The following is a 26451-nucleotide window of genomic DNA, read 5'->3' as shown; positions in this document are numbered from 1 at the left end:
CCATAAATAGCGTATTTATTCCTCGATTTTGCTGAAATTAAGTAGACTGAGCTATGTTAAAGCCTTACACATCATTCCCGAATATGGCGCAAATCGAACTATTTTTGGATATGCTGCTATATAAAGGGTGAATTTTTAGCTATTATCTTTTTGGCAACACTAGTTTAAACAGCTCACGCATTTTTCGTATTTTGTTTCACTGTTAAACATCTTCAGTTTGGTCTATAATTTAACCGCGAATCGTCTAACAAACGAACATCGCTTACAAATTGTTGCATTTGGAATGAGTATGCCAAAATTGGACTAAGCGGATGGACCAATTGAGGCGCAGTCACGGTCAACATTAGCATGAAATTATCTTATCATTAAATTATATCGACTGTGCTATCGATTCAAATAAAGGTTAAGTTAGGTTAGGTTTAAGTGTTTTTTGTAAGCACCGTCAAAAATGGCTAAAAATATTTTCTATCCAATAACCTACCTATAGCTATTTTTATATTACACCGATCCTTTCCTTATAGGTTCATAAGGTCATAAGAAATTATTACCATTAAAGTAGTCCTAATGGCACTATATGTGTTGGTACTCCAAAGCTCATTGCATTGACTGTAGCTTTAATTGCAAATATATCCACTTGATTGGATAAAAACTCCAATACCTGGAGTCATCAAATGTTTACCTTAAGCATTAGGGGAAGATGATGAGACATTGGAGCATTTCCTTTGTCATTGCCCTGCTTTCGCGTCCAACAGATACCGGCACATAGGTGGAGGCACAATATCAGACATGAACCAACTTAGGGGAGTGGCATTCAAAAGAATTAAGAATTTTGTAAGTAACACGGAATTCCTAACTTAAAATTTTCTTTTTAGAGGTTACTTTATAGTTTTTTAGAGCGCACAACAAGCCAATTACTGGCTTAGGTGTATGTCCATAGTGGCATGGGGCGGATTAATATCTGCACCCTCTTTTCAACCTAACCTAACCCAAGGATTATATTGACTGCAATATACTCCTTTCTGAAATATTTAAAAATCTTATTCTTACTGGGAATCTGGTTAAAGCACAATAACTTTAAACGCAAATATATCCAGTGAGACATTTTATTGTACTTTCTGGAGGGCTTTTAAATGATTGCAGAATAATTTTTTTTCTGTAAATAATTAAAAAAAAAAAACATTTTATTCGATTAGAAATAGAAATTTATCGTAAAAAAAACATACAAAAACTCTCTCACACCAATTAATTTCAATTCAAGTTACCTGGACAGTTGCTACAATGTCAATAGGCATAACAAATTTTTGCAAAAGCAGCATCCACACAAGTTCCAAATGTCTATTGTTAAATTTAGCTTTGTACACACTATGTTTGCTAGAAGGAATATTAATTTAAGCTTTTTTTATATCCCCAGCACACTTGTGCAACATATATTCACTTGTTTGTTTTCTCTCTTAAGTGTATTGTGTATTCAGTCAACGCCTTGGAGATGGTGTTCACTAGGCACATGGTTCCAAGAATAATTGCCGGTATCTAGTGGTTACATGTCTTGTTGTTCTCTTTATCGAAATATTCGTCGTATTATTGTTTTTTGTTTTTAGCTTTAATAGTTTTTAAGTTGGACTCTAGAACATAAACTTTAAGTTGAAGAAATTATAATTTATGCTTTAAATTGCGGCCTTGTTTTTTATTTTCGTTTTATTCCTCCTAATGTCTTTATGCCAGTTATTTGGGGTACTTTAGAGGCAGCTTTTTTTGCTTCTTCAATGGCATGCAGCACTCGACGTGGTTCAGTTAAAAACCAAATCCAAAGTAGTTGACTATAACGCCAAAGTTTATCATTCTCCTGTAAATAATAAGAATTTAAAGAATATTGTAAGAAAAATGATTAGAAATTGTAGGAATCGGCACAAGGCCGTCAATATTTTTCACTGCTGATTTATGAGATCTTAGCTATTGACATGTTGTTTTTTTTTGCTCCTAAATCGACAATATACCATGGTTTAAAAATTATTTACCGCTAATGGATTCTTCCAAATTTTGCGTAAAAAGTTTTCAATTTCTCACCCCACTTCCCTAACTCACCAATCGTTCAGTAATATTTTCATGAAACTCCGTTCTCAGCTGCCTTAAAAGTTTTTCAATACGCTGTTGTTGATTCTTAACATTGAAAATTGGCCTTAAATAGTGGACATTTTCAAACATAGGGGCGTTAACTGGGCTGTCATAGACAAAAGGATGTAAAATGGACTCAATACGGTTGCTGAAAATAAAACACACACAAAATATAAGTTAAAAACAACTGTCTATTGGTCTTCTTAAAAAACTCAACATACATCTCTTTAAGTTTCTCCAAAGCTGAGCTATACGATTTCCTATTTAATAGTCCTTGTAGGGAATAGTTTAACAAACGTTTGAATTTCTCATACTCATACAAACATGTCTTTACTTCGCAGCGTAAATTTTGTTGTAAATGTTGTCCCAACATTTGAGCCAACTGTTGTATGAACTCTCGCGAAAGATCCGTTGATTGGGCATTCTTCATATGCTGAATTCGCAACTGACATCGCTGTGATTCTGTTGTCAATTGTTCAGTATTGTCGAAACGATTGCGTTTCTTCTCCATATCCAATTGTACGGCCATCCATATGAGTTCGGCATTGGACAAGGCCTCTGATATAACCTTGGTAAGATTTCGATCATTTTCGTGACGTTTCAGAGCTCTCTCCAATTTCTGTTTTGTATTTTCATAGAGTATCAACTCGACGGTTTGTTGAGTTTTTTGTTGCACTTGATGTTGCAGATCCAACTTCAATGTTTGATGAGCTATTTCGTGACGACTTTTGGCTTGGGCCAGATCTTGTGTTTCACGTTGCATATCCGAAAGGCTGATGACATGTATGTGAGTGAGATTTAAGGCATCGATTGCACATTGTAAGCCATGAATTTTACTCTTTTCCATAATATAGGCAAGTGTGTATTTTTCAATGCTGGAAAAGGGAGGAAAAATCATAAAATCATCATAAAAGGGAGGAAAAATCAAGAACAAATTACATTTTTAAATGGGAATTTGATTTAAAAGAAAAAAAAGAATACAAAACTGTTCGAATATTAAGCTCAAGGAAAATAAGAGAAATTAAATGAGAATTATAAAATAAAAATGATCTTCATCTTAATGATAGGTATTGGTGGAATGGGTAACCCAGAGGCCAGTTCCTATTGTAATACCCTATTAAGAAAAAGGAGATGAAAAAGAAAGACTTGCTTAGGATGATAACGGAGCACCCGCTTCGTCCCGAAGGGGACAGGGAAATGACGATTTATGTCAAATGCAAGAAACAGAGTAATAGAATAGGAAGCAAGCGCCAATCCATCACGCCACCACTTGAGTTGTTGTTGTTGTAGCAGTGTGTTGTACACTGAGACGGCAGTCCTTGCCGATGAAGGACTCCATCAGGTCAATCCGGTACGTACAACCGGCTGCCACGCGTGTGATATAAAAGAGCTTGACGAGGATCGTCAACTCCACATGCAAATGTGGCTACAACAACAGCAATCGACCACAGCTCTGCTTGGCGTGGAGGATCCCCTCCTAGCATATTCTCATTTCCCAGAAAACCGATGTGTCCGGCAAGCCAGACCAACTTCCTGAGGAGTATGTTTAGTGCCCCCAAACACTCCGCCACGCACTTCGACTTTATTGTCCTCAAATTCAAAGCCTTGAGGGCCGCCATACTGTCAAAATATACCTTGTGTTTCGAAGGGGACAAGTCCATCCTCCGAATCTCCTTTGCGGCCAACGTAATGGCACAGACTTCTGCCTGAAAGACCACGCGCTCGTCAGACAGTCTTACTGACATACCCATTCCGAGTATCTCGAATAAATCCCCAGTCCCATCCCTGACTCCTTTCTGGAGGCGTTAGTGATGAACAAGGTCTCATCCAACTCAAACACAGCATCCGCCCCCACTACTCCCTTCCAGGAAAGCGAATCCGGAACAACCTCTCCCGAATCGTTTCGGCGACAGATAGTCTGAGACCCTACTCAGTCTACCTCTTGTATCCATGGACTCCATAATGGAGCAGTGACCGTGTCTACCTTTTCTCAGCCTGCCAAGTTCCCTCAGCCTAAGCGCTACCTTAACGGCACAGCCCCGAATATATACCTCAACAGGTTATAAATTCAGCATGGCCTCCAGACCCGCCTACGGTGTTGATCTTAACACCCCTGTGATCTCGATGCAGGCCAGTTTCGGTACCTTTCAAAGTTCCTTGATCCGTGTACTGTACTCCACAGCCTTTTATTATACCAGTGTTCCATATGTCAGCACTGGTCTCACAATGGCCATATACATCCAGTATATCATCTTCAGGTCAAGTGCCCTCCAACCTAACCAAAGGTAGGCTATGTTGTCGTCAAACTGCTAAAATGAAGCTCGTTCCGATCCATAGTACCGATCGCTGCGGAGACGTGACGACCATTGGTTATTTAAAGGTGCCAAAAAATACTCCTCTTGTCATATCGACCATCGTAAGCACTCAGTATTTAAGCAAGAGCCGGTGCCTCTTACTGATACCGCTGATTGCCCGCGACTCATCTAGCGGATTTTTTAACTATGTGACTTCGTTGAACCATTTTTTGTGGAAAGTGTTTCGTTACCAGGGCAGTCCTTCTTCTCTTCTTTGTTGACGGAACAACAGTCTGGGGTTACCCCGCCTTCCTCAAAACCTTCTGTATAGACGTTGAAATCTAGATTGGAGGGAGGAACGGGCAGAAGTGTTATTGAGTTTTGTAGGTGGAGGTCTTTGTGCACCTGGAGATGTTGGAGTAGGAGTGGTTCCCCGATTGGGCTGTAACGATACATGTGGACAGATGACAGATGGCGCTGAAGGCTATAACATCGGGCCATATGAAGTCCAGGCTGGTTAGGAAGAAGCCTATATGGGGGCGGCCATCCAGGTGACGGAGAAAGGTGGCTGACGAACTAACCAGGAATGGGTATCTGAAGTGCGCTGATGGCTCTGACATCGGGCCATATAAAATCGAGACTGGTTGTTGTTGTTGCCCCAATAACTCGTCTTGACATATCAAGCATCATAGGCACTCAGTATTTAAGCAAAAGCCGTTGCAGCCCGGCTTCTCACTAAGACTCTCTACTCGATACCGCTGATTGTCTGCGACTGCAGTTGAAGCTTCTCCGTTTATGAAACATTCCATTATCCGCAACCTGTGGACCAACCGGTAGCCCCCCACTTGTGCTTCGTGATGACGTGGAAAACCAAATCGGAGCTCAGATTTCCACCCCGTGTGGTGGTCATAGTAGTCCCGTGCCGGGTTAGGGAGGCTATCTGGCTTGGCTGGATACCAGAGCATCAAAATTGGCTTCTGGTGGCTGACGAACTAACTAGGATTGGGTTTCTGAGGAATGCTGATGATGCTAGTCCCGGAGTATCAAGATTGGCCGCGAAAAATGGTTCACGAACTAACCAGGATTGGGTTTTGAGGAGAGCTTGTTAATCAGTTGTTGTTGTGTAGCAGTTTGTTGTGTTATATCTTTTCGTCCGCTTGATTCTGTTGAGTATCCATATTCAGAAACTCTGCTACTAAGACGAGATGCGTTCAGAGGGATCTGGGTCTGAGTCGCGTGGGTCTGGCTAAACAGTTAAACAGGTGACGTGTGGTCCCTGGTCACTATCGGGACATACATCCTGCACGTCGGCATTAATTAATTGAGCCAAAACTACTCTGGTTTGACGGGGAGGTCAATTTCTTCAGGTGCTATGGGAGGCGGTCGTTCTCCAAGGAGCACATTCACCCGTTAGCTATTTACCGTGTCTGCATGAATGACCCGCTTGATCTAAAGATTCTCTCTTGTAGCGCTAAACCTGGTGCTCTAGATCATGTAAATCTTCCTTAAGGCTTCTGGCCGGTGGATACTTATCCACAAGATGATGATTTGGATGGCGTCTGCGATAACAGCCCAAAAAAGTATTGCTTAGTAAGCATGTAGTTATGTCTTCGCACGGGTAGGATCTTTGTCTCCTGATGGAGGTGGTCCACATGACCTTCTGACAGATCTGAATATTACTCCACTGCTTGTCACAGAGCTGACGAGACCACACTGTTGCATATCTTGGAGATCACGAGCTGCGTCCCGGCACGGGATAGCTGTGAGCACCACACAGGCTGGAACATTGAGGTCTGATCTATGTGGGGTTCATTTCAGTCATGAGAAATCTTAGCTGCGAGCTACCAGGCGCGTCCATAGGTTGCGGATAGTGGAATACTCCATACGTAGTAGCGCCAACGGAAGTCGTGGACAATCAGCGGTATCGAGCGGAGAGTCGCAGTGAGAGACCGGATGGCACCGGCTCTTGGACAAATACTGAGTGTCTATGATGCTCGGTTTGACAAGACGTGTTATTTGCCCCTTTAAATAACCAATGGCGATTGGCCCTTTGGACCGGAACTAGCTTGCTCACCTACAGCAGCTTGACGAAGATCGCCACCTCCACATGAAAATGCGGGTACGAGCACGAGCTGCATACTGATGAATTGTTTGAGAATTACGATCAATAAGTCGCTTATAGACATTGTCTTATTGGGACCACACGTCATTGTCTAAATGACCACACGTCATTGTCTAAATGACATTCAGAAAGCCTCCGTGTCAAGGTACACGTCTTCGAAAGATCCCCGCCCACCAATGCTAATTTGCATAACCATTTTCATAGGTTATTGTGTAAAAAAAAAATTTATACATAATTGTTGTTTAACTTTCTGAGAATCAGAAGTCTTTCAATATACTTACGCTTTTTTTAGCTTCCCCAATTTTTCGACTGTCTCCTGATTTTCCGTTAAACTTGTTTCCATGCTCATATATTCCTGTATTTTGAAATTTTCTTTGATGTATAGAGAAAGATATTGGGAAAATGAGTCACATTTAAGAAAATATTGATCCAATGGCAGTTGGTGCATAAAAAGTGGTGGCGATTGCTAATATGTAGAAGAGTAACAAAATACAAAAAAAAATATTACTATATATAAAAAAAAATTATTTTTATATAATGCATCGAAGCATAAGCATTAGAGCATCCAAATATCAACTGATAAACTGATGTACATCATTGGGAGTGATAAGATGTTGCGGATTTCAACCCTCTCCATGTCACTATGTGAATACAACAAAGGTCCTTTTTGATCCCATTTCAGTTTGGACATAGATTTCTGGTCAAAACTTTTTACATTCCTTAAGATCCTCGTTGTTGAATAGAAGTGCTTTAGGTGGGGAGCAATAACTCTTGAACATAAATAAGTACATAAACATGGGATGAGGTTATCCATCAGTTTATCAACTTTCATGTGATTGTGTGTGTGTTTATGCCTTCAGTTAAACCTACCAATTTCGAAAATGTTTTCATAACTTCATTGCATTTTTTATGATTTTCACTTTCGCTATCCTCTAGTTGTTTTGCCTTCAATTGACAATGGGCCATCAGTTCTTTTTCTTTATTTTTGAGAGCATTGTAAGTTTCTTCCTGACGGCTAAACTCACAATTCAAAAGATGCTTGGTTTCCCTGAAATTATACAAATCATATCTCAGTAACTGCAAATCAGCTTAAAACATATTTGCCAATCCATACCTCATGTCCTCCACCAATTCATTGTAGTCATTATATAACTTTTCCATTATTTCATATTCCTGCTGCAGAGAATTGATTTTGTCCTTAGTATTTGAAGACAATAGACCACTGTACTCTCTTTCCAATTCATCGAGACGGGGCTTTCGTTCCTGCGCTCCCAAATATTCATTACGTTTGACATATTCTTCATGGTCCAGAACTTCGGTTTCTAATAAAATGTTTTCATCACTGATGTTATTCGCAAAGAAATCGAAGAATTTGTGAAAACGTTCCTCGTAGAAGATCCATTGATTGGAAGTATCAAAGTCCAGCTTCTTGAATATGTCCATGCTCTGAAGAAAGGAGAAAAGGTTTAAAGTATATGTTGCCACAGCAGTTTTATTTATTGCTTTTATTTACGTTTATTATATCTCCCATATTATTTATTAAACCTAAATGATGATTCCTTTCATGTGATACCTTTGATTGGGCGGGTGAGTTTAAAAAAAATAAACAAACCAGAGTTGGCAAAATGCCAATACAACAAATCAAACGTAACTAATGGTAACTTTTCACGTAGAGGATGGTAGACAATAGTACATAAAGACAGGGTGACAAGTGGCTTTAAACTCATTAAATTAGTGAAACTGATACAATTTCTATGAATATCGTAACTAATCGTTATAATATATATAAAACTCTGCACGTTGTATTGTAAAAAATATTAAATAATTAGTTTTCATATAAAAACGTATAATGTAACATCAAGGAACGTATAATGTAACATCCACCAACCGATATGTGGATACAAGTATACAAATTTTGTCCATGAACATTCCACTAAGGAGGAGCAGACTTTTCGCTTATCAAAGAGTGCAGTCCGATTCAAATTTAAGCTCTTTTTATAGCCGAGTCCGAACGACGTGCCGTAGTGCGACACCTCTTTGGAGAAAAGTTTTACATGGCGTAGAACCTCACAAAAGTTGCCAGCATTAGGAGGGGAAAAATGCCGCTGAAATATTTTGCCGATGGTCCCGCCAGGATTCGAACCCAGGCGTTCATCGTCATAGGCGGACATGCTAACCTCTGGGATACGGTGGCCTCCTAACAGATATTTGGATATTTGGAATACATCGTTATTTGCCGCCATGTGTTTATTACCGAAATTTGATAAATATTGTTAAAAACATTTGTTTGACTACGATTTGGCGAGTAAAATTGTCGTTTATAATCATTGTAACTGAAACGTTACGGTATTTGCTGGCAAATTAAGCATTTACATTTACAAAAATTAGTTTCTGAAAGAAACAAATTGATTTCTCATTAATTTACTATTATAGTGTAAGTGCTTTGTCATGGCGAAACAATTGAAGGTGGTCTCATTTATACAACAACCTCAAATCGTATGGTGCAATCTGCCATCAAGCTGATCGACGTTTTGTCACACAAACAATGAAATTTGTGTGCGTGTGTGCATACGTGAGCGTACATGAGCAGAGAATATGCGACAACAAAGAGAATTCAAACAAAAATCTGACATCTTAATACCATCAAACATGGTCGGCTTTTAACAGATGTTCGCATGGGACCACCTTTTTTAATCCGCCTTGTATGTTGTACTAAAAGAAAATACACAAATAAGGATTTTGGCAAAATACTTACCCTGTTTTTAAGGTGATGTTTGCCATATTGTTCGTTTTTAGCGGGCATTGCAGCATAGTTGTAGTTTAAGGTACTAGCTAATGATAACATTTTAACAACCCTGGCAAACAATCGGCACAATGACAAGTAATTTTTATTTCTTCTGAAAATTGTCAACTGTTTTGTAGAATAAGGCAAAGTTTTATTAAATTGGTTAAAAGGAAAACAAAGAAAAAAAACATTGTTTAATACAATATGGTAAGTGCATGCGATACATGTAGTCGAAAATGATTTCAAACCAAAAGTCATTTTTATATTTGGCAATGAATTGCAAAAATTGTTCTGGGTTGTAACTTTTTGTACATATCAACAAAACTTAATAATTTCAAATTAATTTTTACATATTTTGTATATTTTAGGCTCGCCGTTATGATTCCCGTACCACCATCTTCTCGCCAGAGGGACGCCTATATCAGGTGGAATATGCCATGGAGGCTATATCGCATGCCGGCACTTGTTTAGGTATTTTAGCCGAGGATGGCATTCTCTTGGCTGCTGAGTGCAGAAACACTAACAAACTGCTGGATGGCAGCATATTTGCTGAGAAAATCTACAAATTGAACAATGACATGGTTTGCTCTGTTGCAGGCATCACTTCCGATGCCAATGTGTTAACCAACGAATTACGCGTCATTGCCCAGCGTTATCAATTTAGCTATGGCGAGTCCATGCCATGCGAACAATTGGTTTCCTATCTATGTGACATTAAGCAGGCCTATACACAATACGGCGGTAAACGACCATTTGGTGTATCTATTCTTTATATGGGCTGGGACAAACACTACGGCTATCAGTTGTACCAATCCGACCCCAGTGGAAATTATGGCGGCTGGAAGGCCACCTGTATTGGCAATAATTTCAGTGCCGCTATATCGCAACTAAAGCAGGAACTTAGTGAAAACGAAAAGATAACCTTGGCCCAAGCCAAAGATTTAGCTGTGAAAGTACTGAGCAAGACGATGGATACAACCAAATTAACGCCTGAGAAAATCGAAATGGCTACACTACAAAGGGTCAATGACAAAACGGAAATTAAAATCCTAACCAAACCCGATGTTGAAAAATTGATTGAGAAATACACCAAGTTGGAGGCAGAAGCTGAGGCTGCCAAGAAGGAAAAACAAGCTGCCCAAAAACCATAAATGAACGTCCAACTATATGTAAGGGATTTCTGCTAATTGATTTTGTTTTTCAACTTTTCTAAATGGACATTTAGTTTAAGGTTTTTGAGGAAATAAAATTTCTGAATCAAAAAAGTTGAACATTTCCCTTCTAAGAACGCTTTAAGTTTCAAAGGACTCCATTTACGCAATTGTACAATTAGACAAGTTTTGGTTTATGCAAGGTAATTTTGATTTAAGGCATTACTCAGTTTGATAGAAGTGGGCATGGGGAATGTAAAAAAAAGCCATTCGCCTTTTCATGTTTTGTTTTGTCAAAAATATTCCCAAGTGCCTAGTTCTTACGTGCTTCTTCTTTCATTTTATGTTGCAAGGTGGTAGAACAAAAAGAAAGGGCAAAGGGAAGTATACAACGAAAACAAAGTGCGCGAGTTGAACCAGTTAAAGTTTCTGCCACTTCATGCTAATACAGCAGTCCTGTCACGGGCTGGCTATAAGGACTACACGGTTTTAAACTCTGAGCTCCGATGTATGTGTTCATCGTCATCACGAGAAGATCATCTGAGAGGGTCCACATGTTGCGCATAATGGCATGCTTCGCACATGGAATAGTTGTAATTGCAGTCGCGACTAATCAGCGGTATCGAGTGGACAGTTTTAATGAGAATGGTCGATATGACATGGCGAGTTTTTTTGAGCCTTAAAATAAGCAATGGCCATCACTTTCCCGCAGCGATCTGTCCTATGGATCGGAACAGGGTTGCTCACTTATGAAAATGTGACTACGAAAACATTAGTCTAGAATGACGAGAGCGCGGGAGAAAGTATATACCGCCAGTAAGCAGTGGCCATCAACGCTTTGTACTGAGCGATTTCAATGCACACCATGCTTTATGACATTCGTCCCTAGGTAATGAACAGACCAGACCATAGCTTTGAGAGCAGATTGGTAGCTACACGTTTTGGGTGGTGATGCGGTCGCCCCCACCGGAATTACGGGTAATAGCAGCATATCGCATTGCTTGGTCTTGGTCTTTTAAATGACGTCTCCTGTCAAGTCCTCATTTCATTGGGACCAGACCACCTTCCCATAATTCTCAAGAATGGCCGACCAACTGATTTCACAATATAGAAAAATGAGAATTATCTTAGAACATGCTCTGCTCTCAATGGCATGCAGTTTACGTCATTTACATGTTCTAAATATGCCTTATTTCCTTTCGGCAATCTTAGCTTCCAATATGTGTATCTTTCTTTTGTTATTTATTTTCTTGTTCCTGTAAATTTGATTTTTTTTATTTTTTTTCTGCAGAGCTGCTTGCTTTGAAGAAAAATAAAATAATTATCGACACCTATAAGCTTGATATTTTGCTGTAAAATTTTTAAAGCACAAAAAATCTGTTATTTTAATCCTCTTTGCCATACATTTTCAATGTAAGCAAATCGCCTGAAATTCAAATACAACACTTCGTTTTTATTTAATACCGGTTGCTGTTGTTGTAGCCACAATTTCATGTGGAGGAGGTGATCCTCGCCAAGCTCCTGTATGTGAGCAAGCACCTTCCGGACCAACAACAAAATATCTGTCAAAATCAGTGATTAGTGCAACTCTAATTTTGAGTATGTTACTAGTTCGCGCCATTTTTCGTTGTGTGTGTGTGTAATGGTTCTTAACTATAATACACACACCCAACCAAAACTCGTTGACAGATAGTGCACTTCGCGAGAAAAAATTATATTCAGCTGTTTACGGTACACTACCCGGTGAATATGTCATTCAAATATCTGTCGACTATAAGCGAAATTATGGAAAGTTCACTAGCAAGGGGGTTTATTGGGTTGCCCAAAAAGTAATTACGGATTTTTTAAAAGAAAGTAAATGCATTTTTAATAAAACTTAGAATGAACTTTAATCAAATATACTTTTTTACACATTTTTCTAAAGCAAGCTAAAAGTAACAGCTGATAACTGACAGAAGAAAGAATGCAATTACAGAGTCACAAGCTGTGAAAAAATTTGTCAACGCCGACTTTATGAAAAATCCGCAATTACTTTTTGGGCAACCCAATAAAAAGTGGTCTCACGCAAACAGCTGTTAACAGCCGGCCAGGTTTGACGGTATTAAGATGTTATATTTTTGTTTGCACTCTCTTTGTTGTCATCTTCTTTTTCGCATATTATATGCTCATGTACGCACAAACGCACACAAATTTCTTTGTGTGTGTTGGCAAACCGTCGATCAGCTTGATGGCAAAATGGCGAATTGCACCATATGATTTGTGGTGGTTGTACAAATGAGATCATCTTTAATTGTTTCGCCATAAACACCTAGAAGCTTGACATTTGTTGTCAAATTTTAACGAAAATATTAATCTATAGGTGAGAAGGTACCCGAACTACGATGCTGCCATCTTTGTAATTTGTTCAGAATCTGGCATCATCGGTATTCTCTTCCATTTCCCTTGTGTGTGACGGCCATTAAAAGCGCTTAAAAATTTCGATATATCCCCCGGAAATCTGAATATAATATCAAAGGGTGGGATAAAGGTTTAAAATCAAAATGTTTATTAATTGAAATAATTTAACTGTGTGTGTGTTTATAAAACCTGGTACTATATTCGATTTTCGCGATATTTTTCGCTGATTACTTTTTTTAGATAATAGATTTTAAAGCAAAAAAACTTGGTAATTTCATTCAGAACCACATTCCTTCATTAATAATGGTAAAATTTTAATAAAATTTTTCTTTTATCATTGAAGCGAAAATATGGGTTTTCAACGGTGAAAAAGGAACATAGTACCAGCCATAATAATGAAAAATTAGAAAAATTGTATGGGTACCTAGTAATAAACCAAATTTTGTTGGATCTCAAGAATGATGGCGTGAGAATGATCACATCAACGGACGGCGTCGTACTTTTGGATATTCGGCCGACTTCGTACTGCAAAGCAAATGTCTGTCGACTATAAGGAAAATTATGGAAAGTTGACTAGGAAGCATGGCGAAACAATTAAAGGTGGTCTCATTTGTACAACAACAACAAATCATATAGTGCAATCTGTCATCTTGCCATCCAGCTGATCGAAGTTTTGCCAACACAAATAAAAAAATTTGTGTGCGTGTGTGTATACTTGTGCGTACATGAGCAGGTTATATTCGAGAAAAAAGATAACCACAAAGAGAATGCAAACAAAAATCTGAAATATTAATACCGTCAAACCTGGCCTGCTGTTAACAGCTGTTTGCCAACATACACAAAGAAATTTAAGTACGTATACGTATGCGTACATGAGTAGAAAATATGCGAGAAAAAAGATAACAACAAAGGGAATGCAAACAAAAATCTGAAATCTTAATACCGTCAAACATGGCCGGCTAGTAACAGCTGTTCGCGTGATTCCACCTTTTGTTGTTGTTGTTGTTGTATATGATTTGAATATGTTTTTATTCAAAAACTGCTTTTCAGTCCGTAAATTAGAGAAATTATTTTATGATTTTAATATTAAACCACATATTTAACCATTTCCATTAAAATAAACTCAGGATTCAGTGAATCCTGAAATAAACTTTGAAAATGACATAAATAAGTTGATTTTTAGAAATTCGTATGAAGTATAAGAACGCATGTGGGCGCATCTGATTGCATAAGAACGCATAAAAGCTTCGCGTGGTATGTGGTATGTATCACCACCTTTAATTTGTAAAGTTAACTTAAGACCTCAAACATTCAAATCCAATTTTATATATTGATCACTAAAGTACTCAATATATAAACCCTCTAGCATCTATACCAAAATCAGTTTGTAGGTATATCCCGTTTGTCACACAAACATTGTACTCTATAGTGAATGATATATGTATGTCGAATTGATTTTATACACCCTCCCCTACGCTCCAAATGAGCAAAAGATAGCATTTTCCTATTTTGAGAACCTATTGGACAATCTACTTCCGATGTTGTGCAGCATGGCCATTTTTTTCTAATTTGGCAAAACGAAATTAATAAGTTAAGGTTCACAAAGCCACATAAAGTTAGCCCAAGGCATCAGCCCCTCTTTCTTTTATCCCCATTTGGGCATAGGTATATGTTTTGTTGAATTTGTTGTTGTTGTTATCAGTGTGTTGTGTTTTATCTTTCGTCTGCTTTATTCTGTTGAGTATCCAGATCCAGGAACCATGCGAATAAGATGGGGTGGGTCCAGAGGGATCTGGGTCTGAGTCAAGCGGGTCTGGCTGGACAGTTAAACAGGTGACGTGTGGTCCCTGGTCACAATCGGGACATACATCCTGTACGTCGGCATCAATACTTGCCCTGTAGGAATTGAGGCGGCTGCATCTGCGGAATGGTAATTGTGACAGAGATACTTTGGTTTGCCGGGGGAGATCAATTTCTTAAGGTGCAACAGAAGGCGGTCATTCTCCAAGGACAACATTCCGCCGGTAGCTATTTACCGCATCTGCTACCGGTGAATAGCTTCCGGATGAATGTTTGTGTTTTGTTGTATAACTGATGAATTTCACAGAAATCGGTTCAGATTTATTTTTTTCTATTTCAAATGCAAACGAGTGATTTGGCACCATTTTTTCTCTATCACGTTTGTATGTTGTGGCTCTCATGCTAATGAATGATCGAGTGATAGCACGACATTTTTCAAATTGAGCGAATCACCATTTCAGCATGATCGGCGGCTTTGTTCAATTGTAATAGTATATAACTTCTTATATATAACTTAGATTCTTATATTCCCAGCACTTTCGTTAGAGGGAGAGAGAGAGTGAGTAGTCCTATTGTCCCTGTCCATATACCCCTGTCGCGATTACTCGACTACTCAATACTCAAATCGAGTCTGTTCAGAGTCTGGCAATCTGGCATCATCGTCATTCTCTTCCATTTCTCTTGTGTTGTGTGACGGCCATTAAAAGCGCGTAAAAATTTCGATATATCTCCCGAAAATCGGTGAATATAATTAAAATAAATGAAATTAAATGAAACATCCGTTGTGTATTTTACAAAATACATATAACTTCAAATGTAAAACATAAAATAAACGCCGAATTGTGCAATTCAATTGCTTCGAAGCGTTTTCGGGTGCAGAAACACGAAGAAAAATCCACCAATCGAATTGTGCTTCGCCTGGCCTTTTTTAATAGTAATAGTGCCACAGCACAACAGAGATGCATCGAGTGGCAAGAAGAATTAAAAGAAGAAATTAATGTATATATCTTTTTTGTCAAAAACAAGTGAAAATAGCGAGAAGCCAGCACAATTTATGCAACTTAACACGCACGCACACACAACTCATCATTGTGTGCGATGGATGTAGTAATAATGATGATGGTCACGATGATGATGATGATGTGAGGATGGCGATGGTGTAAATGTGTGTTCTATAAAAAAATACATAGCAGCGGAAAAAAGTGTGTAAAACATTGCATGTTGGAGAAAGAAATGTGTGTGTACATCCCCAAACGTCGACAGTAAATTTTTGTGTGTTAATTCAACAAAAAAAGTATATAATTTGTAATAAGAATTTCCAAAGGATATAACAAAAGATTTAAAGTGGCAAAAGAAATCCATGATAAATGTGTGGGAGAAAACATAATTCCGAAGAAAAGTCAATAATAATGAGAAAAGGGGAAAATAAAATAAAAAGGTATATTAAAATCTAACGAAACGAACAGCAACAACAACTGCCAATAAGAGAGAAAAAGAAAGAAGCAATTACCACACACGCACACATACAAACCAATAACGCATACTCGCGCGTCAATAACTCGAGTTAGTGGTGTACCGAGTACTCGCTCGAAAAGTAGCCAAAAAGAAGTGATTTTCTCAGCACTATTTAAATTTTCAATTCTCTTTTGTTTTGATTTAAAACGAAGAAAAAAGACAACGGCTACGACGACAATACGAAGTGTGGTGGAACAAAAATATTCGTACTTGGTACGGTTTTCAATTTTCTTTTTTTGTTTCATTTATTGTTTTTCAAGACCTAACTAACTAGTGAATCGAAATGTGTGTTTGCTTATGTGACGAAGACACGAGAGAGTGAGATACTACTTCGCATAGAAATAATGTGTGTGAGAGTGTGTAAAGATACGCGCGCGAGTGTGAGTGCGTATATGCTGTCGTCTTACGTCTGAAAGAGTAGTGCGCTGCCCCATACGTGTGTCAGTTTATGTACGAATAAATTAAAAAAAGGAAAATACGTTTATATATGGCCTTTGCGAGTGAGAGTGTGAGTTGCTTAAAAATAATGATATAAACATAATAAAATAGAGAAAAAAAAACTATAAAAGAGTAACCAATACAACAACTAATAAATTGAAACGATCCATCCAAAAGCGAGAAAATAAAAAAGAAAAACAAAAAAGATTACAAAAGAGGTAGCAATCCCCCCGATATTAAAACGACAACAACAAATAAACAGGCTACAGTGCAAAGAGAGCCAAATGCAGAATAAGAAAAAGAAATCAACAAAACAGCAACAAAATGGATACGACAACAACAGCAGCAGCAACAACAACAAATACGTCATCAGCAGCAACCGCAGCGGCGGTGGTAGCAACAACAAAAACTAAACAATTGGATTTTAAAATACTGGTAATTAAAACTTATAGAAAAAATATATGCGAATGATGCAAAAGCATAAACTACAAATACCATCCATATATCCATCCACCCAACTAAACATACATCCATATGAATGAATACAACCCACCAAGCTAGCAACAAAATAACAAAAACAACAACTATTCATTTTCATTAAATTCGTTTGTCTCCTCTTCTGTGTCTTCTTCTTCGTCATCTTCGACGTTGTCTGTTTTTCTTTTTTTATATAATTGAGTTGTATTTAATTAAACATAATTAAGGAAGTAATCGCTATAATACATTGGAAATTATTCAACATCACCATGGTACGATGATGGTGATGATGATGATGGTACGTACGTCCGTCCATCTATCGCACTGCCTGCCTTCATTCCACCAGTTTTTTGTTTTTGCTCTTCTTCTACTTCGGGTTGGGGGGTATTTGAGGCGCGCGCTCTACTTGTATTTGTTTTTTCTTCTTCTTATTGTTTTGTATGCTTCATGTGTATTGCTATTTGGTGATGGTGTGAGCGAGTTGGCTGGCTGGCTGGCTATCTAGCTGGTTATATGGTATGTGTGCGTGTGTGTGTGTTGTTGTTGTTATTTTGTGAATGTGTATATTGAGCACATAGTTGTGTGAATTGTGTGCGAAGAGGAGGAGTACAGTTAAGATAAATGTTGTTGAAAAAGAACAAAAGAAACAACAAGAACAACACAATGTTTTAATTAAATAGATCGTCGTCGTTGGCCGTAGTCATCGCTGTCGTCGTCGTCGTGTTGGTTTACAACGTTTATCTAATTTACTCTCATTCGAATCTAGCTAGCGAGCGAGTGAGCAAACGAGTAAGTGGTGGTATTTGGGGCATCAGCAGCAGTTAGAACCAGTATTTTAGCATTTTTGTGTGAAAAAAATACTAGTTTTATTGTTGTAAACGTTTAACAAGATGACGTCGGTTATTTTAAAGTTTATGACCGATCGCTACTGCAAATGAGACATAACATAAATGTCCCTGGAGAAAATGTAAACAAACACAAAATTGCAGTAGACACTCGTATATGGTAGAAATACGAGTTGGCGATCGATGTTTCAATTAAAATATCAATTTGTGGAAGAAAAAAGAGAAAAATGCACACTGTGAATTAATTCAATTCGAAAGAAATCTATACGAATATCACAGAACTGGCGGTGATTTAAATGTCTGGAAATGTAAAAACTTAGCTAAGTTTTTAAGGGCCGAATCTTAGGTACCACGGATTATACAAAAATGTTCAATTACTAACACAGCTCATATTGGAATTTGTTTGTCAAAATTAAATCTAGTAATTATTGATTTATTATACGGCATCAAAATCGGGGGATTGATTTATAACGAGGCTTTATTTCATATTTTTTTAAAATCGAAAAATTTCCAAAAAAAATAAAGGTACTTAAAATTTTTATTAAAAATTGTGGTTGCTACTGGGTGCAGGAACTGTATGACGGTGACATTTGGTCATAAAGTCAGCTAAATTTTGAACTGCTGAAAATTTGAAACGTGCTTCTCTTTGCGAGTACTTTAGTTTTATACTTGATGAAAATTTTTCTTTTGCTTTAATTTTAATTAGCTCTCAAACTAGTTTTATGTCAACAGGTTTTTGTTTGTGTCGGTCAATTGGTTTTTAGTAACTTTTATTTGCCATAAAATTTAATTTAAAAAACTGAAAACATTATGCATATATAATTGATAAATATTTCAAAAAAATATATGTTGATCAATTTCAACGAAGAGCCATCTATTGGCTTGCCCAAAAAGTAATTGCGGATTTTTTAAAAGAAAGTAAATGCATTTTTAATAAAACTTAGAATGAACTTTAATCAAATATACTTTTTTACATTTTTTTTCCAAACCAAGCTAAAAGTAACAGCTGATAACTGACAGAAGAAAGAATGCAATTACAATGTCACAAGCTGTGAAAAAATTTGTCAACGCCGACTATATGAAAAATCCGCAATTACTTTTTGGGCAATCCAATAAATTTTGCTTAAATTAAGTCGCTAAATTCTCCTTCGAAATTTATTTATATCGATTGAAAATTCATTTTGATGGAAAACATGCCCGCTGAAAATTGTATCCAACTATTTAAAGAAAAATTCATTAAAATTGTATCTTTAAACAAAAATAAATTTTAGGAAAATCTTTTTTTAGTCTTTAGAAAATTCCATTAAAATGTTTCCTTTAGAAAAAATGTCTTTAAAGTTTTATATGTAAAAACATATAATTTTGTTATTAATAATGTGTCCAGATAAGACCAATGTGTTTTGCTTTTGTTTCTATTTAAAATGGAAAAGCAAAATAAAAAGTTAAGGCAAAGTGTTGTGTCGCAAAATGCATTGAGCTGCTCATAAAATTATATATTGACATTTTAGCAAAAAAAAAAATAAATTCGAGATAGGCTCAAAATAGAGCAAAAGTTTGTCTTTCTTGAGAAAAAAATATTGGGTAATCTCTGGCCTATGCCAAATTTTTTCTGTATAGAGTACTATAAATATGAAATTTTGTCATTAAAGAAAATTTTACTGAAATAAATATTTTTTAGGTCTAATAATTTTGAATTTTGTGATCGCGAATTTTAATACATAACGCAGAGGACAGAGTGAGTCTGGAAGTCTACATTGAGAACCCAGGGATTGAGATCTGTTTCAACTGCCAGACCATTATGCGGTCCTACAGGATGAGATCCGGGCGATCACGGAATGCATGAGTTGGTGTGGTGTAAACGCGAGGACATCGAATGTGAACATCTTTACGATCAGTAGCTTGGCCATCGGGCACTATCAACCAGGACTGTACAGTCTTGTTGTGTAAGAAGGAGATTAACGCCTTACTGAGCTGAGGATGGTACGAACGCCATTATTTGGGTGCTGAGCCTAAGCGGAGTAAGGGGGAAAGATAAAGCAGACTGCATTCATTGATATGTGAGAAGTTTGCCCCTGTTCCTTAGTGGAATGTTTATGGGCAACATTTTTGTTGTTGTTGATAGAGCAGACGATTTGACAGTGCCAGCCAGAGGCCTGCTGTCAATAAACTTGATTAATTCAAATCCTTTCGAGTATTCTGAGTTAGGGTAGGGGTAAGTGACAGTCTGTCATCAGACTCTTACTTAAATTACTAAATTTCCAATGAACATTTCATTGAGGAACAGCGGATACTTCTCTCATATCAGTCAGTTATGGCCGATTAAAGTTTAAGCTCAATGGTAAGGGGTCTTTTTTTTTGCCGAGTCCGAACGGCGTGCCGTATAGCGAAATCACTTGGTAGAAAAGTTTTAACATGACAGGATGTCCTCGCAGCTTCTGCAAAAAATCGTTACTGGCAGTCGAAGGCTATTTGTGTTGTTTACAGTAACTTAAAAGATTACTCTCGCTCCACAAATGGAATTAAATTGTGCAAATTTTGTGTGATTAATATCTATCTCCACTCTCTTTAAGATCCAAATTGTCATAGTGAGCTAATACGTCCTATTTGAGGGTTGTCATGGGAGACGTCCCCCAGACAGTTGGTCTTGAATGTTGATGTCTATCTATCTCCACTCTCTTTAAGATCCAAATTGTCGTAGTGAGCTAATACGTCCTATTTGAGGGTTGTCATGGGAGACGTCCCCCAAACAGTTGGTCTTGAATGTTGATATCGGCATCCACTCAGTGACTTGCCCTTAAAATACATATCAGATTCCTATTATACTCTATAATACCTCTTATTTGAACCCCATATTGCAATTGTCCGCTAATACGTCCTATTTGGGTGGCGTTTTCAGGTTCGTGCTTTACTCCCAAAGTCTTTTCATTTGAGCCCCATATTGGTATGGCCATGAATTTGTCCTCATTGGGGGGTGTTTTTGGAGAGGGACGGCCCCAAACACTTGCTCCCATATTTGGATTTAAGATTCGTATTCTACACTCAAATACCTTTTATTTTAGCACCATATTGCCATGCTCAGTAAATAAGATCTGTTTGGGGGATGTTTTGGGGAAGGGGTGGACCCCAGAAACTTGGACCACTTTAGCTATCAGATTCGCATTCTACTCACAAAAACCTTCTATTTGAGTCCTATATTGCAGTGGTCGGTAAATATGTCCGATTTATGGGGTTTTAGGGGTTGGGGTGGTCCCTCAAACGCTTGGTCCCACATTTAGATACCAGATTCGTATTCTTCTCGCAAATACCTTTCATTTGCGTCCCATATTGTAGTGATTGGTCTTGGGGGTGGGGCGGCCCCCTAGGTGCCCCATCTGAAATTCGGATACCAAATTTTTGTTTTTAGGTTACTATAAGAGAGCACACAAAATATCACAGAACATCTGGCGTTTTTGAAAATTAGGGTTAGGGGGAGGGTCTTCAGATATCAAAAAATGTAGTACCCTATTGCTCTCTGAAGCCCAGTCGGTGATCTAAAGCAAGTCCAAGATCAGTCATAGTGGTTACTGACTTAATCATGGATTCATCAAAGTAAAAACTTGGGCCTATTTTATTCAGTCTGAAAATTGCCATATGTTTACACTTACTTTTTTTTGTTCAGTTCCAGTATTGAGAAATGACTGCAGTGAACTCTGACTTGCTTCGATATTATAGGAAAAGAATATTTTTACGACATACGCCTAAAAAAGTACTTTAAAATGGCGTACTATATTAGGCAGCAAAAATAGGGCTGCTGTATTAGCAAACATTTCGGTCAGCTAAAAATCTGTTGTTTTAAGTACAAAAATCTGCTTAAAAGAATTTGTATGGTATTGTTTATGTTGGCCTGTAACTTGTTTTGATTATTAAGGGTTTTTTTTTTAGAAATATTGTTTGAAGAGATGATTTTAATTTGTGGAATGTTGCCACAAAAAAGCTATCAGATCCACCCATTGGTATACATTTCGAAATGTGTTTGAGCTAGCTCGCATTTTTATTATTGCTCTACTATTGTGCACATGACTGGTATGGCCTTTTGTTTCTAAATTTAAAGAAAAAGGATTTTGATTAGAAACATCCACTGAAACACACATTTACATTTATATATTTTTTTTCTCTAACATCCCCTTCATAATTAAGCAGCAGTCATTTCCGTCAACAGACTTACTATATAGAAGGCATTTGGAATCGCAATGAATCTGTAACTATTTTCTTAAATATTTTGTGTATAGTTTTAAGCTTTGCGATACCTATATAGTTGGAAGTATTCATTTAATTACGGAATTTGGATAGGAGAACAATGTATGGCTCCTTCCCCTTCTTCGGAAAATACCCAGAACTTAAAGACTTGTTGATGGTCATACAAAGAGAATTGCAAGATTTTCTGCGTAGTGCTTCGGTATGCAATGAATGAAGTTCGGAAATTCTACCACAGAATCAAACATCAAACCGACGGCTTTTGGATGCACATCCTCCTGTTTACCTCCTAGTCAGAATGAAGTCCAAGTAGCTGTTATCCGACTGAAGAACAACAAGGCAGCAGGAGCCAAAGGGTTGCCCGCTGAAATATTTAAGACCGGAGGCGACACGCTGATAAGGCGTATGCATCAGCTTGTCAACAGGATCTGGCTAGAAGAACGCATACATCAATCATCATGTAGCATACTATGTCCCGTACACAAGACGGAATGTGTCAACTACAGAGGAATAAGTCTCCTCCCCATCCCTTACAAGCTATTCTCGAGCGTACTGTGTGAAAGATTAAAACCTAAAGTCTTTATACCTGGTAAATCCACCATAGACCAGATATTCACATTGCGCCAAATCCTGGAAAAAATCCGAGAAGGACAAATCAACACCTACCATCTATCCATGTCTGAGTTTGGTATCCCTGCAAAGTTAATAAGACTGCAGGATGACGCTTGCTGATACACATTCCTCAGAAAGAATATGAAAGAATCTTTGCGGACCACTCAATACCAAACAAATGTTTTAGACAAGGAGACAGCTTATCATGTGACCTCTTTAATATCCTGCCGTAGGAGATTATACAAGATGCAGATGTGATTAGATATGGCACATTAATCACAAGAGAACACATGCTACTCGCCTATGCCGACGACATCGACATCGTAGATCGGTCATCGGAAGTAGTAACTACAGTCTTTGAAAGAATCGAAAGAGAGTTAGTGAAAATGGGCCTGGCAGTAAATGGAGATAAAACGAATGGATGGTTTCAACTCCCAAAACGCCCTGTACAACCGATCCCTTAAAGTAAATGGAGAAAGTTGGGAACCACAACTTGAGATAGTCAGCGACATTATTCTACTTTGGCACCGCCGTAACCGAAACGAAGGACACCTGTTTTGAAATAAAGCGTATAATATTACTGGCGCACAAATGGATTAAGTAGACAGTTTATAAACAAGGCCACTTCTCCACAGAAGAAAATCGCAAAGTCACACTATACATGTCACTGATACTACTCGTGTTGTTGTATGGTTCTGAGGCATGGATACTTGTGAAAGCAGAAGAGAAAGTGCTTGGAGTGTTTGAGAGAAAGATTCTTCCTAAAACATATGAACAAGTTTGCATTAATGGAGAATATAGGCATCGTTTGAACCACGAACAGTATGAGCTGTATGACGACGTTAGGATAGTTAAACGTCTCAAAAAACAACGGTTGCGTTGGTTATGGTCATGTCGTCAGAATGAATAAACTCCAGCGAAGAAGTATTTTGGAGGCAAACACGGTGGTACACGCAAACCGGGACGAGCAAAAGCCTGATGGAAAGATCAAGTGGTGAGAGACATCTCGAAACTTGGTGTCATAGATTATAGAAGGAGCGCAGAAGAACGAGGACCTTGGAAGGGTGCTTTGAGTTGGGCTAATGGGACAAACGTTCTATCATAGCCAATAAACGTCAAGTTAGCTTCAGTATGCACGTAGGGATCCCCTCAGGTCCTGGAACTGTCATACTTTCAAAACATTTAAAGTTTTCTAATACAGTTGGAAAATCAAACTCATCAAACATTGGAGAATTCTGAGACCTGGTAGGGATATAGGGGAGTCACCATGCCTTTTGATGGAATAAGTGGTCTGAAGAAAAGATACAAAAATAATTGATATCCCAATATCATCATCTGCAACAGCTTTTACGAAGTTCAAGACTTTTGGAAATCCATTATATCGACGTTTATTGTTTATAAAATCTTAGAAAGTTTAGGATTCGGCATTATTTTACGTTTCATTTTGTAATATCAATACAATAATGTTGTCCATAATATAAAGTACTTAGGATTTGTTATTGACAAAAGATTTGTTTTTAATGATCTCTTTAAGTATGTGTTTAAAAAGTTGGGGAAAAAATTAGGATTTTTCAAAAGAATAAGAAAAAAATATAACTGCACTTACGGCAATAAATGTTTACAATGTTAAAACCGCACTTCAAATATGGATCAACAATCCTATACAATTTTAAAGATTCACAAATAGAAATGAGATTTATATTCAGATGAAGCAAATACACCAATAAGCACCATTCTAAATAGATTCCCTAAAAGGTTGACAAGTAAACAAAAATGTAATGCACCGGATTATTTTACTCACCAAATAAATGTCGTGTAGTCCAACCATACAATCTAAAAAATTATAATTACTTCAGTTGCATCAACGAATATGCAAAAATCTCTTTTGTTCAAAGGATTAAACAAGTTCAATGAATTATTAAATAGTATTAAGTCAGAAACCAAAATTAATGCAGAAGTACTAAAGTATTACAACATACTATATAAATTTATCAAAAAAGATTGTGTAACTCAATATTAAAACCAAATAATTTGTATAGTCTAAATGTGAACCCCTCTTCTTGATTTTCTTATAACGTTTATTCTTTTTGTTCTTCAATTTACATAACGCAGTAGTGTTCCATGGAGGACTAACATTCGTAAAGTGTACTCTCTTTGGAACAGTCTTTGATATATTAGTTTCCAATGTACGATAAAACAAGCACAGAATTTCATCTAAAATTTTTACTGATTTAAGAATAGACCAGTTCAGTGAGCTCAATAGTGAATTCAGTTTTTGGTAATCTGTTCTCGAGAAGCAAAATGTAGATTTTTCTTCAAAGGATTTTCTGGAGCATGTTGAGAGGAATGATAGAGGTATCTGAATATGAGTAGTAGGGTTATGTCTATCCTCAGGAGTTGTAATGCGGTCTGAACGTGAAATCGAGATATCGCAAGGATGACTTACAAATATAACATCAAGAAATCTTTCGAAAGAGTTATAGATTTTGTTAATCTGTGATCGACCAAGACTTAATAATGGACCAATAGAATGACTTTAACTTTCATCTGTTTCAGTGGGTAAAAAATCAATATTATCAGAACCTTCAATACATTTAGAATTTAGCAGATTAAAATCGCCAAGAGCTATTAATATATCGTTAGATTTTGCAAACTGGAAGAATAATTGAAATATGTTTCATATATGTATCAATGATTGAGCCAGGAGGAATATATGAACACTTGATAAATATTGTCAATTGTCTCATACGCTTCTAACCGCAACTATTTCAATATCAACCGGTGTGGGAAAGAAAGTTTCTTTCGCAGGCAAGTCACAAGAAACGTTTTAAACAACACCACCGCCTCTTTTCTTTGAACCAACAGAGCGATCTCGTCTAAATATCTTGAACATAAAATTTCAGTATTGAAAATGTTTCTATGAAGCCAAGTTTCATTAAATGCAATAACCTCGTAATTAAAATCGTAGCTCTCAATAAATAAAGGTAACAATTTAGTGTTCATACCTCTAACATTTTGATAAACTAGATAAACAAGTGAACAACAGAAGGTTCAGAAATGAGGTTAGGTTAAAAAGCGGTACAGAAATTAGATTCTGGTAAATATACTACATCTGATTTTGGAATATCTCTATAAATATATTCGTGTATAATCACTTTTGATTGCCAGAAGAAAGGATTGACAATAAAATTATAAATATCCTCAGGTACAATTATTTTAGGAGGCCTTACTTCGTTTTTGAGCATATTAAAAAAGACTTTTACATCATTGCTTTTAGTTTGCTTTTTGTGTAAGATAAAATATCTCCTTACGCTTCAGCAGCGTATACTCGCACTATACGTTTGGGTACAACTACCCTCAGATTGGATGGGCCAGAAAAGTTTGGGGCACTGGGTATGGTAGGAGGTCTTGAAGAGGCTTGAGGGCAAAAAAATATTGTAGCGCGTGAGCGATTTTCCACTCACGCTCACGAGAAAAAAATTTTAGTCACCAGTCAATTTTAGCTCACGGACGACTTTTTTATGTCGACTCGCGTTTACGCTCACGAGACGAAAATTTTAGTCAAGCACACTCACGCAAGACACACGAGACACTCACGAGACACTCACGTGAAACTCACGACTCACGAGACAATCCCGACTCACGAGGCAATCATGACTCACTGTTAAAC

The 26451-nt window shown here is 37.4% G+C and overlaps 3 protein-coding genes across 3 annotated transcripts in view; 2 read left to right on the top strand and 1 right to left on the bottom strand.

The window, feature by feature from the left end:
* Positions 1-1192: 1192 nt before the first annotated feature.
* Positions 1193-8115, bottom strand: LOC106092526 (augmin complex subunit dgt3). Its single transcript, XM_013259405.2, has 7 exons — positions 8042-8115; positions 7643-7974; positions 7399-7576; positions 6810-6994; positions 2334-2987; positions 2083-2260; positions 1193-1843 (listed from the first exon to the last, which is right to left on the bottom strand). The coding sequence occupies exons 1-7, from the start codon at positions 8057-8059 to the stop codon at positions 1685-1687; spliced, it is 1704 nt and encodes a 567-aa protein (XP_013114859.2). The 5' UTR covers positions 8060-8115; the 3' UTR covers positions 1193-1684.
* Positions 8116-9376: 1261 nt separating this feature from the next.
* On the top strand, positions 9377-10584 carry LOC106092529 (proteasome subunit alpha type-4). The gene is made up of 2 exons (XM_013259408.2): positions 9377-9520; positions 9682-10584. Exons 1-2 carry the CDS (start codon positions 9518-9520, stop codon positions 10462-10464), a joined length of 786 nt encoding a protein of 261 aa, XP_013114862.1. The 5' UTR covers positions 9377-9517; the 3' UTR covers positions 10465-10584.
* A 4747-nt stretch (positions 10585-15331) lies between these two features.
* Positions 15332-26451, top strand: part of LOC106092528 (uncharacterized) — a 51322-nt gene continuing 40202 nt past the window's right edge. The window contains exon 1 of the mRNA XM_013259407.2: positions 15332-17049. Within this exon, the coding sequence (XP_013114861.2) occupies positions 16939-17049 (111 nt within the window). The 5' untranslated portion in view covers positions 15332-16938. The remainder of the gene's footprint in view (positions 17050-26451) is intronic.

The sequence above is a fragment of the Stomoxys calcitrans genome, chromosome 5 (assembly GCF_963082655.1).
Source record: "Stomoxys calcitrans chromosome 5, idStoCalc2.1, whole genome shotgun sequence".
NCBI lineage: Eukaryota > Metazoa > Arthropoda > Insecta > Diptera > Muscidae > Stomoxys > Stomoxys calcitrans.
Note: the sequence above shows the minus strand (reverse complement) of the source record. Positions and strands in the feature narration are given on the sequence as shown.

Excerpts from the sequence above, each read along its gene's own strand:
- LOC106092526 (XM_013259405.2), bottom strand. Across the intron at positions 7,577-7,642 it reads GAATTGGTGGAGGACATGAG|GGAAACCAAGCATCTTTTGA; the intron begins GTATGGATTGGC and ends GTATAATTTCAG. Across the intron at positions 2,261-2,333 it reads TTGGAGAAACTTAAAGAGAT|CAACCGTATTGAGTCCATTT; the intron begins GTATGTTGAGTT and ends TTTTATTTTCAG.